The 11303-nt window shown below is 68.3% G+C and overlaps 1 protein-coding gene across 1 annotated transcript; it reads right to left on the bottom strand.

Moving 5' to 3' along the window:
- Positions 1-1178: 1178 nt before the first annotated feature.
- On the bottom strand, positions 1179-7334 carry CDC37 (cell division cycle 37, HSP90 cochaperone). The gene is made up of 8 exons (XM_064499274.1): positions 7124-7334; positions 4201-4482; positions 3995-4100; positions 3408-3523; positions 2875-2997; positions 2318-2500; positions 1929-2000; positions 1179-1719 (listed from the first exon to the last, which is right to left on the bottom strand). Exons 1-8 carry the CDS (start codon positions 7223-7225, stop codon positions 1564-1566), a joined length of 1140 nt encoding a protein of 379 aa, XP_064355344.1. The 5' UTR covers positions 7226-7334; the 3' UTR covers positions 1179-1563.
- Positions 7335-11303: the final 3969 nt, after the last annotated feature.

Raw genomic sequence — 11303 nt, 5'->3', positions numbered from 1 at the left:
CCCTTCGCCCCATGGGCGGGGCAGGGGGTGGAGCCCCGCCCAGGGAGGGGGCGGCGCCCATTGGCGGCGAGGAGGGGCGGGGCCGCGGCTGGAGGGGGGGGGCAGCCCGAGGGCGGCGGGCACAGCTGGGGCACAGCTGGGCGAGGACACCGAACCAGAGCGGGGCACAGCTGGGCGAAGCCACTGACGGAAACCAGGGGCACAGCTGGACAGGGCAGCAGGCAACATCTGGCTGCAGCCCTGGAGCACAGCTGGCAGAGGGCACTGACGGCAGCAGGGGCTGGTTGGGGGCACCCAGGCACAGCTGCCGGGTGGCACAGCTGCCGGGTGGCACAGCTGCCGGGGCGTTAAGCCACAGCTCAAGAGAAACACAGCTGCCGGGGGCTCCCGTCGGAGGAAGGGCTCCCTTCCGTGGAGGCCCCTCACGCGGCTCCGTCCCTCTCCCCCCAGGACCCGGAGCCCAGGCGGGAGCTCGCGGCCAGCCCAGGCGCAGCTTGAAGGGGGAAGGACCCGAGGGAGGGCTGCTGCAGAGCAAGTTCCACCTCTGCCGCCGAGTGAGTGACACTTAATTAAAGCCATCTGCAGGGAGGTGACCTCTCCTCCCCCTTCAGCTACTCGTGTTCCCTTCCGCATCCTCGCTTTGGTCCCGACTTACCCTCTTCCCTCAAGGGCCGTGGCCTTTGCTCCCCAGGGAACGACCTCTTTCCCCACGACCGCAGCAGCTCCCGCCCAGATGAAACGGAGCGGGAGGAGCGGTCGTGACATCCAAGCTTTTAATCTAAAAAAAGCCAATGTCTGGGGGGCCCAAGGGGGGGCCTGGAACTGCCCTGGCGAGGGAGGCAGGGCCTGACCTGCGACCCCGCAGCCCCGTCCCAGCGGTCGGATGCTCCCTCCAGGGTGGCCCCGCGCAGGCAGCTGGCCTGGCGCTGACTTGTCACTGCCACCGACAAGAGCATCCTCCGGGCCGAGGGACCCGCACGGTCCCCCCCGGCCACCCCTGGGACGGGGGAAACAGGCCTGGCACAGGGTACAGAAATGGAGAATCAGAAACTGGAGCAGTTGGGAGGAGAAACTGAAAGCACGGGTAAGGTCCCAGCACCTCCCTCCTCCTTTTTGCCGCCGTTCAGAAGTCACGGCATCCCTCCCCGTGCCTCGGCCAACTCCACGGCACACGCGGCTACTTCAACCTCTTTATTCAGGTAATAGCCTTACTGGTAACCAAGAGATACAACGGCAGGTGTAACTATTACACTGACCAGCGCAAGACCTACAAGCCTAGACTGCCGTGCCACATCCCTGTGAGCTCCCACCCCAGGGGAGACGGAAGGCGGCACTCCCCCGGCCGAGCGCAGGGGCTTCCGTCTGCTCCCGCACGGCAGCGGGGGGTCGGGGCGGACACCGAACGCTGGCTGGTCAGCCCGCAAGCGGCTCACACATTCACCAAGTGTCTAACGTGTGTAAAGCGTGTGTCTTCACAGAGGGATGAGGTGGTAACAGAGGAGGAGGAACGGGACCGTGGGAGGAGGAGGGAGAGTCCGCTTTACGCCTTTTCCAGACGGGAGTTCACGGGTTCCCTTTCTCCTCATCACCGCTCTCCTTCTTGATCTCTTCATAGACAGCCTCGGCCCCGTCTGCTCCCTTCTCAGCCCCCTCCGCCGTCTTGGCGTTGGGCACCCAGAGCCCGGAGTCGATGCATCGCTGCATGTGGTACTTGGCTTCCTGCAAGAGAGGCAGAGGCGTCAGCAAGGCCCCGGCGCTTCCCCGGGCCCGCGCTGCGCTCCGCCTGCTCCGCCGGCCCCGTGCTCCCCCCGGAGACGAGCCGGAGACGAGCCGGGAGCCGTGCGCGCCTGCCTTCCCCCGCCGCGGCAGGGTCCTCGCAGCCCCCACGCTGCCGGGAGCGCAGCTTGCTAGGTCTGGGGAATACTCACGGTTGGGTCCATCTTGCTGATAGTGTCCTGCAACATCTGAACGTCTTTGACATCGAAGCATTTCTGCAGCTCCTGCAAGGCCAGGACGGAGGAAGGTGAGCCAACGTCGGCCTCCGCTACTTTCGTACCCGAGCAGACGGGCTACCAACGCTACTACGACGTCAGAACACGGCAGCTCGACCTCGCACAGCTACGACACGCAGCCGGGGGAGCGGCAGAGGCAGCGCTGGTGCTCAGGCTGCCCCACAGAGCCCGTGCTGTCGCCCAGCTCCCACTTTTGCAGCAGTTGAGACTAAAGAAGGACACAGGGTCTGCCACAGACCACCCGTTTGGCCAAGCAAGGGTCTTTTCTGCATCAGTCTGTCTCCACGGCACAGCGCGATACTCACGGGAGGCAGGGACTCGTACACCTCCACAGGGTCGAGCCCGCCAGGGCCCAGCCGCTTCTGCCGCTCCTCCTCCTCGTACTCTTTCATGGCCTTCTCTATGCGCACCTTGGCTCGTCCCCGCACCCTCTCCTTGAAGGCCTCCAGCTCATCGTTGAAGCCCTCCATGTACTGCTGGTCAGCTGTCTGGAGCGAGCGGGCAGCAGCGGTGAGGGACGGCGCGCAGGCCTGGCCCCGAGGGGCCTGCGGCAGCAGCCGCGTCGGGCCCGCGTCCCCTGCCTGCCCCGGGGCAGGGCCCCCACCCAGCCGCCTCCCTGCGGCTTCACCGCCCCAGGGCCACGAGCCCGACCGTGTCCCCAAGCCTGGCCCAAAAAAGGGACTGGCGGGAGGGAGGGAGCCGCATCCCCCCCCACCAGCTCAGGCGTCGCTGCGGCGGGGAGCAAACGCCGAGAGACGCCGCGCCAAGACCCGCTGCAGCGCGCGGGACGGAGCGGAGCCGCCAGCTGCGCCCCGAGGAACCGGAAAGCGGCTCGCGCCGACGGGGAGAGGGCCGAGCTCACCTTGATCTTTGTGAAGAACTGCCGGAAGCAAGCCCTGGGATCCACCTTCAAGCTCTTGGCCAGCTCCAGGATGAACTGCATGACGATAGTCTGATGGGCCACCTGCTCCATCAGGGCATGTTTCTGCAGCGGAAAGGGCAGGTGAGGACCGCAGCTCCCCGCCCCGAAGGCCCCCACCCACGCGGCCCCTCGGCGGGGGACACGCGCCGGGCTGCGGCAGGATCCCGAGTCATGAAGGTCGGACTCGTCCCGGCCCCTTTCGCTCGGGGAAATTGGAAAGCGGATCCCAGCTGGCCCGGAGCCACAGCGGGCGAGCCCGCTGCAGGGAAGCTCTTGGCATTTCTGACAGGGCAAAGAGCCTGTCACGACAGGGCCAGCTGGACACGGCTCTCGGAGCCCTGCTGCCTGCAGCAGAGGGACAATGCGGTCCCTCCCGCGCGGCGCAGAGCTGGCAGCCAGGCCGGTTTCATCCCTCCCTAGCTAGCGAGATCCCAGCTACAGTCCCAACTGCATCGCCAGCCCAGCCGTCTCACCTCTTCCACCTCCAGATCGATGCACCAGATGACTAAGTAATTGGCTGTCTCCTCGCACACGAGATGAGGGTTATCAGACAGATATTTCTGGCTGTCGTCCCAGCGCCGCAGCATGCCTTCAAAGCAGGACAGCCCCAGTTAGCAGAGTAATATTTCCACTCTTAAAAAAAGAGCACCCTCTCAGCCCCACGCTATTGTCTCCGGCAGAAGGGGAGAGGACAGATGACTCATCCCAAGTTGAGATCCACCTGCCCTCCCCAACAATCCCATTTAAGCTGTCACAGACAAAGGCAGAGCATGAACTTTTGCTCCGGCTGGGTGAACAGGAAAAAGAACTCGTGAAAAGCATGTCAAGACATCGACGACTCCGGTGGCCTCCCCTGCCACAGGCTGGTTATGCAAACAGAAGCTTCACTTCGCGGCTGAGCATCTCGCAGCAACGCGAGCACCTGGACGTGACAGGCGAGGCAGGGAGGAGGCGACGCTGAGCAATCCGCTGTCACGCCGGGGTGAGGGAGCTGACAGAGAGCGGAGACCCTGCGAGGGCCCGGGGCTCTGGAGCCCTTCCCTCCGCTGCGCTAACTCACCAAAGTGTTTGATCTGCTTCTCGTTTCTCTCCACGAACGTTTTGTGTTTCTTCTCCTTCTGTTCCTCCGTTTCTTCCTTCTCCTCCGGTTTAACGTTGAACACGCTCTGCGGAGAGCGGAAGGACGTTAGCAGATCTTGCGTCACTCAGCTGCAGACCCAGTGACGCAGGCTGGGGGCGGGGGGGCTCCCCCGACTCCAGACCCACCTTGCTGAAGCCGTCCTTGCTCAGGGTATCCACGTTCCAGGGCATGTTCTTCTCCTTCTTTCTCAGCTCCTCTAGTTTGTTCTCCCAGCTCTTCTCTTCGTTTTTTAGCTGCTGAGCTTCAGCTTGGAGCCTCTCCAGCTCCCCTTTCCCACTCTCCTGGTCTGCCACCTCCAGCTCCTTCATCTTCTTCTGGCACTCCGCTAGTTTCCGCTTGCATTCCCTGCACCCCTTATCCAGCTCCTCTTTTTCCTTCTGGAACTGCTCCATCCTCTCCACTCGAGCCTGCAGGCAACAGTTTACACTTTTAGGACCCTCGGGAGAGAAGCGAATAGAGAGCCTGGAAGACCGCAGTCACGAAGCGGCAAGAGCAGCCGCTCCAACGCATCCAGAGCCCCCAGGACTTCGGATCGCCCCGACGAGGCCGACACGAGCTCACGAGCAGCGCTCGGAGCGGGCGGCCAGCTCCAGCTGCGCAGGCCTGCACTGCGAGGTGCTGCCCGGGGAGGGGATGGAGCTGGCAAGGACTGAAACTGCTTCAGGACAGCAGCGAGATATTTCTGTGTATCGTTAGCCACCTTCCGCACCCCACCAGCGGCCCGACTCGGGCAGTTTGGCCGCCTCCCTCCCGTGACACCGGCACACGGAGCCTCTCCACGCTGTTAGATAACGGCTCGCTGCAGCGTAGGAGACGCTCGCTCCAAGGAGCCTGACACACTTTCCCAGATCGCTGTTATTCTTCGTGGAATACGGCGAAGAACAAGAAGTCACCTACCCTCCCCCCTACGCAGCTGCGTTAGGAGCACAAGGTGAGAACAGACGCGTCTTTCCTCAAAAATCCCTCTTTCTAGAGAAGTCAGGAGGCAGAAGAGCCGCCTTCTCTCCATGTGCAGCTCCGCAGACCCCGTGCCACAACACATGCTAAACGCAACGTCGAGCCTACGCTCGCCCGCCTCGAGCAAATCCTTCGAGCTAAGTGCTGGTATTTTGCGTGAATTGGAAGCAGGGGCAATTTAGTTTGCACGCCAGCTTCGTTCTTCACTGTCCCACATCTAACCGCCCTCCCCTTCCTCCCACAGCCTGTGCTGCTAACCCCCAAACGCCGTATTACCTGGGAAAAGGGTTTTTGAGTCCCTAAGGATTTTGAGAGCAGCCAGCGCAGGGCTGTGCGCCTCTTCCGCACGAGGCAGGGACCCTTCCTGCCTCCCTCTCCAGGCCCTTCGCAGGAAGCGGGAAGAGCTGCCTTTCACTGCTGCTCCTCCGCTCGTTCGAGGTAAGAGGAAGCCAGCTGGGAGCGCCTGGGCTCGCTGCGTTCATTTAGAGGTAAAGAAACTCGGCGTTTCCTCTCCTCGCATTTGGGGGAGGGGGGGGACCCGCAGAAGCGGCACACGTGCCCCCAGCAGTGCGCCGGCATCCCCGAATCTGCCTCCCGGGCACTGCCTCCTCCCGCAGCTCCGCCACGGGCAGGGGAATCGCAGCGGAAGGAGACGCAGCTTGCCGGAAGCGCAGGGAGCCGTGGGAGCTCGGCACGGCCCCTCCAGCCACGGCCGTGAAACCCGCACCACGGCGATGGGATACGGAGCCCCGAGAGCAGCCACCGTCCCCAGGCCCAGCCCCGGGTGGGGATGGCACCGCCGGCTCCTCCCGAGGGAAGCCGGATTCTCCCCAGCGAGCGTCACCTAAACCACGAGTCAGGGTAGCACGCGGCAGAGATAAGGGGTAAATCGCTCATCTGAGGACGACAGGCAGACGGCCGACACGCGGAGCTCGCAGGGCTCTCCATGGCGCTGCTCTGAACCGGCGGCACCTCGCTTCCCCTAACGCCCAGCCCCGCTCTGGACGGTGCCAGCGGTGCGGTGCCAGGAAAGCCTCACGGACGGCTCCCGGGTCCGAGGCTGCCACCCCACCATCGGGTAGAAGAGTTTGTCACCGACTGGTTCGGCTCCCGCCGCGGTGACTCAGCCAGAGGGCAACATCTCCCCAGGCCCGGGGGTGGGACGGGGCAGGCGCCAGCCTGGGGCCTCCCAGCAGCTGCCCTGGACCCCAGGAAGGGCCTGCTCATGCCTGGGGCTTCCCCAAGGAAGCCTGGAAGGCCCCTGGGAGAGAGGGGGAGCCCCCAGACCAGCCACCATGGAACAGGGGTCCTGGGGGACTGGTCCCCACAAGGATGGGGGTCACAGGGAGCCAGTCCCCATGGCCATGGGGCAGCCCCTGGCCCAGCTGCCACAGGGACAGGGGCCAGCAGGAGACCCCAGCCAGGCCAATGCAGGAAAGGGGTTGGGGGAACCAGTCACCACAGCAACAGGGATCATGGGGAGCCCCCAGCACTGTCACCATGGGGATGGGGGGCCACAGGGGGGCCCCAGCCCAGGCCCCATAGAGAAGGGGGCCCAGGAAGCTGGTCACCACGGGGACTGGGGGGGGGGGGGGGGGAGTCACAGGGGGTCCCAGCCCAGGCCCCACAGAGAAAGGGGCTCTGAGGAGCTGGTCACCATGGGGGGGGGGGGCACAGCAGGGCCCCCAGCCCAGACCCCACAGGGAAGGGAGCCCCATAGAGCTGGTCACCATGGGGACAGGGGGGTGGGTGGTCACAGGGGTCCCCAGCCCAGGCCCCACAGGGAAGGGGGACCATGGGGACAGGGCAGGGGGTCACAGGGGGCCCCAGCCCAGACCCCACAGGGAAGGGAGCCCCATGGAGCTGGTCACCATGGGGACAGGGGGGTGGGTGGTCACAGGGGTCCCCAGGCCAGGCCCCACAGGGAAGGGGACCGATGGAGCCGGTCCCTTTGGGGGTGGTCATGGGGGGGGGGGGGGGGGGGCTGGCCGCCATGGAGACGGGGGTCACAGGCAGCCCCGCCCCGGCCGCCGCCGCCGCCGCCGCTGACGAGGGGGGGGGGGCCGCCCGCCGGCCGCGCCGGGGCCCGACCTGGTGCCGCCACCGGAAGAGGCTGGCGGTGTCGATGTTGGGGTGCGTCTCGTCCTCATCGTCCGACACCTCGATGTGGTCCCAGACGCTGTAGTCCACCATGGCGCGGCCGCCCTCCGGGCCCGGCTCCTCCGGCCTCTTCTGGAAACCTCCAGCGCCCGCGCCCGCCCACTTCCGCCCGCACACACACGCACTTCCGCCCGCGGCGCGCGCCGCGCCTGCGCGCCGCCCCGCCGCGGTGTGGCGGGGGAGAACCCGGAAGCGCCGCGCTGCGGCGGCGCCAGCGCGCATGCGCGACCCTCTCGCCCTGCACAAAAATGGCGCGGCTTTTAAAGAGACACGCACACGCGAAAGTGGGGGGGGGGCCGGTCGACCCCAAAGGCCCGAGCGGGGTCGGGGGGTCGTTCCCCCCCGCAAAAAAGGGGCCTGATAGGGTCCAGAGACCGGGGCAGGCAGCAGTGTGCACGGTGCTGCGTGTGCGGGGCGGACGGACAGACGGACAGACACCCTGACCCACCACCCCGCCCAGACCCCCCGGGCCACCCTGGCCATCCCGACCCTCCGTCCAGGACGGTCACCCCGGGACACCCCGACCCACCGCCCCAGCCAGCCCCCGCGGCCACCCCGACCCGCTGTCCCACCCGGCCACCCCAAACCACCACCCCAACCCTCCTCCCAACCCTCCATCCCATCCCAGCCTGCCATCTCGACCACCCCGATCCTCCATCCCATCCCTCCATCCCATCCTTCCACCCCATCCCTCCATTTCGATCCTCCATCCCATCCCATCCCTCCATCCCATCCTTCCATCCCATCCCTCCATCCCATCCCTCCACCCCATCCCTCCATTTAGATCCTCCATCCCATCCCACCGTCCCATCCCTCCACCCCTCCATCCCATCCCTCCATTCTGATCCTCCACCCTGACCCACCACCCCATCCACCCACCCTCACCCTCCATCCCAACCCTCCATCCCGACCCACCATCCCATCCAGCCACCCCGACCAGCCATCTCGACCACCCTGACCCTCCATCCCGACCCACCGTCTCATCCCGCCATCCCTCCATCCTGACCCACCATCCTGACCTGCCATCTTGACCACCTTGAATCTCCATCCCATCCCATCCCTCCCTCCCATCCCTCCATCCTGACCCACCGTCCCATCCCTCCATCCCATCCCTCCCTCCCATCCCTCCATCCTGACCCACCGTCCCATCCCTCCATCCCATCCCTCCCTCCCATCCCTCCATCCTGACCCATCGTCCCATCCCTCCATCCCATCCCTCCCTCCCATCCCTCCATCCTGACCCACCGTCCCATCCCTCCATCCCATCCCTCCCTCCCATCCCTCCATCCTGACCCATCGTCCCATCCCTCCATCCCATCCCTCCCTCCCATCCCTCCATCCTGACCCACCGTCCCATCCCTCCATCCCATCCCTCCATCCCATCCCTCCATCCTGACCCACCGTCCCATCCCTCCATCCCATCCCTCCATCCCATCCCTCCATCCTGACCCACCGTCCCATCCCTCCATCCCATCCCTCCCTCCCATCCCTCCATCCTGACCCATCGTCCCATCCCTCCATCCCATCCCTCCCTCCCATCCCTCCATCCTGACCCACCGTCCCATCCCTCCATCCCATCCCTCCCTCCCATCCCTCCATCCTGACCCATCGTCCCATCCCTCCATCCTGACCCATCGTCCCATCCCTCCATCCTGACCCACCGTCCCATCCCTCCATCCCATCCCTCCATCCCAACCCTCCATCCTGACCCACCACCCTGTCCAGCTGCCCCATCCCACCGCCCTGACCCACACCCCAGCCCAGCACCCTGTCCCACCACCCCGGTGCACTGGGAGCACTGGGGGGTGCGCTGGGGGCAGCAGGGGGGCACTGGGGATGCCGTGGGGTGCACTGGGGTGCACTGGGGCGCACTGGGGCGCACTGGAGACACTGGAGACACTGGTGCTGGGGATGGCTGGTGCTGGGGGCACCGCGTGCCGGGGCTGCACTGCTGGTACCGGGGGGGGCCAGTACCGAGGCTGCACTGGGGGTGCCCGGTACCGGGGGTGCACTGGGGGGCCAGTACCGGGGCTGCACTGGGGGTGCCCGGTACCGGGGCTGCACTGGGGATGCCGTGGGGCGCACGCACTGGGGCGCACTGGAGACACTGGTGCTGGGGGCACCGCGTGCCGGGGCTGCAGGGGGGGCATCCAGCGCCGGGGGCACACGGGCGGTACCGGGGGGGGCCAGTACCGGGGGTGCATCGGGGGTGCCCGGTACCGGGGCTGCATTGGGGGTGCCGGTACCGGGGCTGCACCGGGAGTATCCGGTGCCGGGGACGCCGCTGCCGGGGGGGGGGGGGAAGGGGGCCGGTGCCCACGTGGTGCCGGCGCTCCCGGTGCCCCCCCGCGCCGGTTCGCTCCGCCCGAGCGGCTGCGGGAGGCGCCGCCGCCGCTGGCACCGGGCTGCGCTCGCCGGTACCGGGCGGCGCCGTAAACAAAGGCGGGTGGATGCGGCGGAGCCGCCGGCGGCGAGGTACGGACCGGGGCCGGGACCAGGACCGGGACCAGGACCGGGATCGGGATCGGGATTGGGGCCGTGATCGGGACCGGGACCGGGACCGGGTGGCGGCGGGGGGGGGTCCCTGCCCTGCCCTGCCCTTCCCTGCTCTCCCCTGCGCGGCCGCGGCGCTCCGGGCCGCCGGGACCCGGCCCCGAGCAGCCCCGGGGGAACCGGGGGATGCAGCGCCCGGGGGGGGCGGGAGGGGATGCAGCCCCGGGGGAACCGGGCATCCCGGAGGGACCCGGAGGGAATGCAGCGCCCTGGCTGGACCGGGCGTCCCGGCGGGACCGGGGCGAGGGGGGTGCGCGGTGCCCCGGCAGGGCCAGGCATCCCGGCGGGACCCGGCATCCCGGTGGGACCGGGAGGGGGGGCAGTGCCCGGCGGGACCGCGCATCCCGGAGGGATCCCTGAGCATCCCGGGGGGATCGGGCATCCCAGATGGAGCAGGCGTCCTGCCGCGACCGGGAGGTGCAGGGCGCCGGTGGGACCGGGCATCCCGGCGGGATCGGGCATCCCAGGGCACCGGCACCCCGGCTGGGAGACCCCTGGGACGCGGCGCTCCGGGATTCCCGGTGCAGGACCCACGAGCCCCCCGGGAGCTCCGTAGGGATGATCCGGCCGCGGCGGGTCCCCCCGGCACGGGACCCCACTCCGGGCCCCGCCGTCTTGCTGCGCCGAATCCCCCCGCCGGCTTCTCCCCCGGGAACGGCATCGGCTCCGCCAGGACGGGACGGCCCCGGGCGCTCGGCACCGCCGCGGAGCCGGACCTGGAGCCGGCAGGGCCTCGCTGGAGCCTCCCGGGGCCCCGCGGAGCTGCCGCCGCCGCCGCGCAGGCCTGCTTCCCTGGCGGAACCAGACCCAGATCCGGGGATCCCACGGGAACTGGGAGCGTTCCCGGGTGCCGACGGGGCAGTCGCCGCTGCCTGGGAAGAAGCGCGAAGCTCCTCCGGGTGGAAAAAGATGGAGCCGGGAGCGCCGCTCCCCCGCCGCGGGGGATTTCAGGATGCTCCGGCCCGCGGTGTCCCAGCCCTCCAGCCGCGCTGCTGGGACCATCCCGGTGGTGTCCCCGGTGGAGGGCCGGGACGAGGGCCGGGGCCCAGGCGTCCGGGCGGGATGAGGGACCCGGCCGGGAGCACCGCGGAGCAGCCCCTTTCCGCCTGGACAACCCCAAATCCCCGCGGCCGGGAGCCCCTCGCCGGCGGCCCAGCCGTGCCGTGCCGCGGGAAGGATGCCGGTGCCGCGGGAAGGATGCCGGTGCCGCGGGAAGGATGCCGGTGCTGCGGGAAGGATGCCGGTGCTGCGGGAAGGATGCCGGGGTTTCCTTGGCAACTCGGCCAGCGGGAGCCGGGGTCTCCGGCAGCAGCCGGCCGCTGGGAACGGGGCCGGAGCCGGGAAGGGGGCCGGAGCAGCGCCGCCGGGGTCCCAGCGCACTGCTGCAGTGAGCGCGTGGGGGCTCAGCCGCGCTCCCGCCGCCCCCGGCTCGGCGCCCGGCTCCGGGGCTCCCGGGGTGCCGGCGGCAGGACGCGGCTCTCAGGCCGCCGCTCTCTCTCGCAGGCGCCCCGGGACGAGCGGGGCGAGCGCCGGCCCCCCGCGCCCCCCCCATGGCCCC

The sequence above is a fragment of the Dromaius novaehollandiae genome, chromosome 33, assembly GCF_036370855.1.
Source record: "Dromaius novaehollandiae isolate bDroNov1 chromosome 33, bDroNov1.hap1, whole genome shotgun sequence".
Classification (NCBI taxonomy): domain Eukaryota; kingdom Metazoa; phylum Chordata; class Aves; order Casuariiformes; family Dromaiidae; genus Dromaius; species Dromaius novaehollandiae.
This window is presented reverse-complemented; position numbering and strand designations above follow the sequence as displayed.

What these genes read in the sequence shown, in the direction of transcription:
- CDC37 (XM_064499274.1), bottom strand. Translation starts at nt 7,225, where the DNA reads ATGGTGGACTACAGCGTCTGGGACCACATCGAGGTGTCGGACGATGAG. An exon ending in TCTTCCGGTGGCGGCACCAG is followed by an intron (nt 4,483 to 7,123) that starts GTCGGGCCCCGG and finishes TGTTGCCTGCAG; the next exon opens with GCTCGAGTGGAGAGGATGGA. An exon ending in TCAGCAAGATGGACCCAACC is followed by an intron (nt 1,720 to 1,928) that starts GTGAGTATTCCC and finishes CCTCTCTTGCAG; the next exon opens with GAAGCCAAGTACCACATGCA.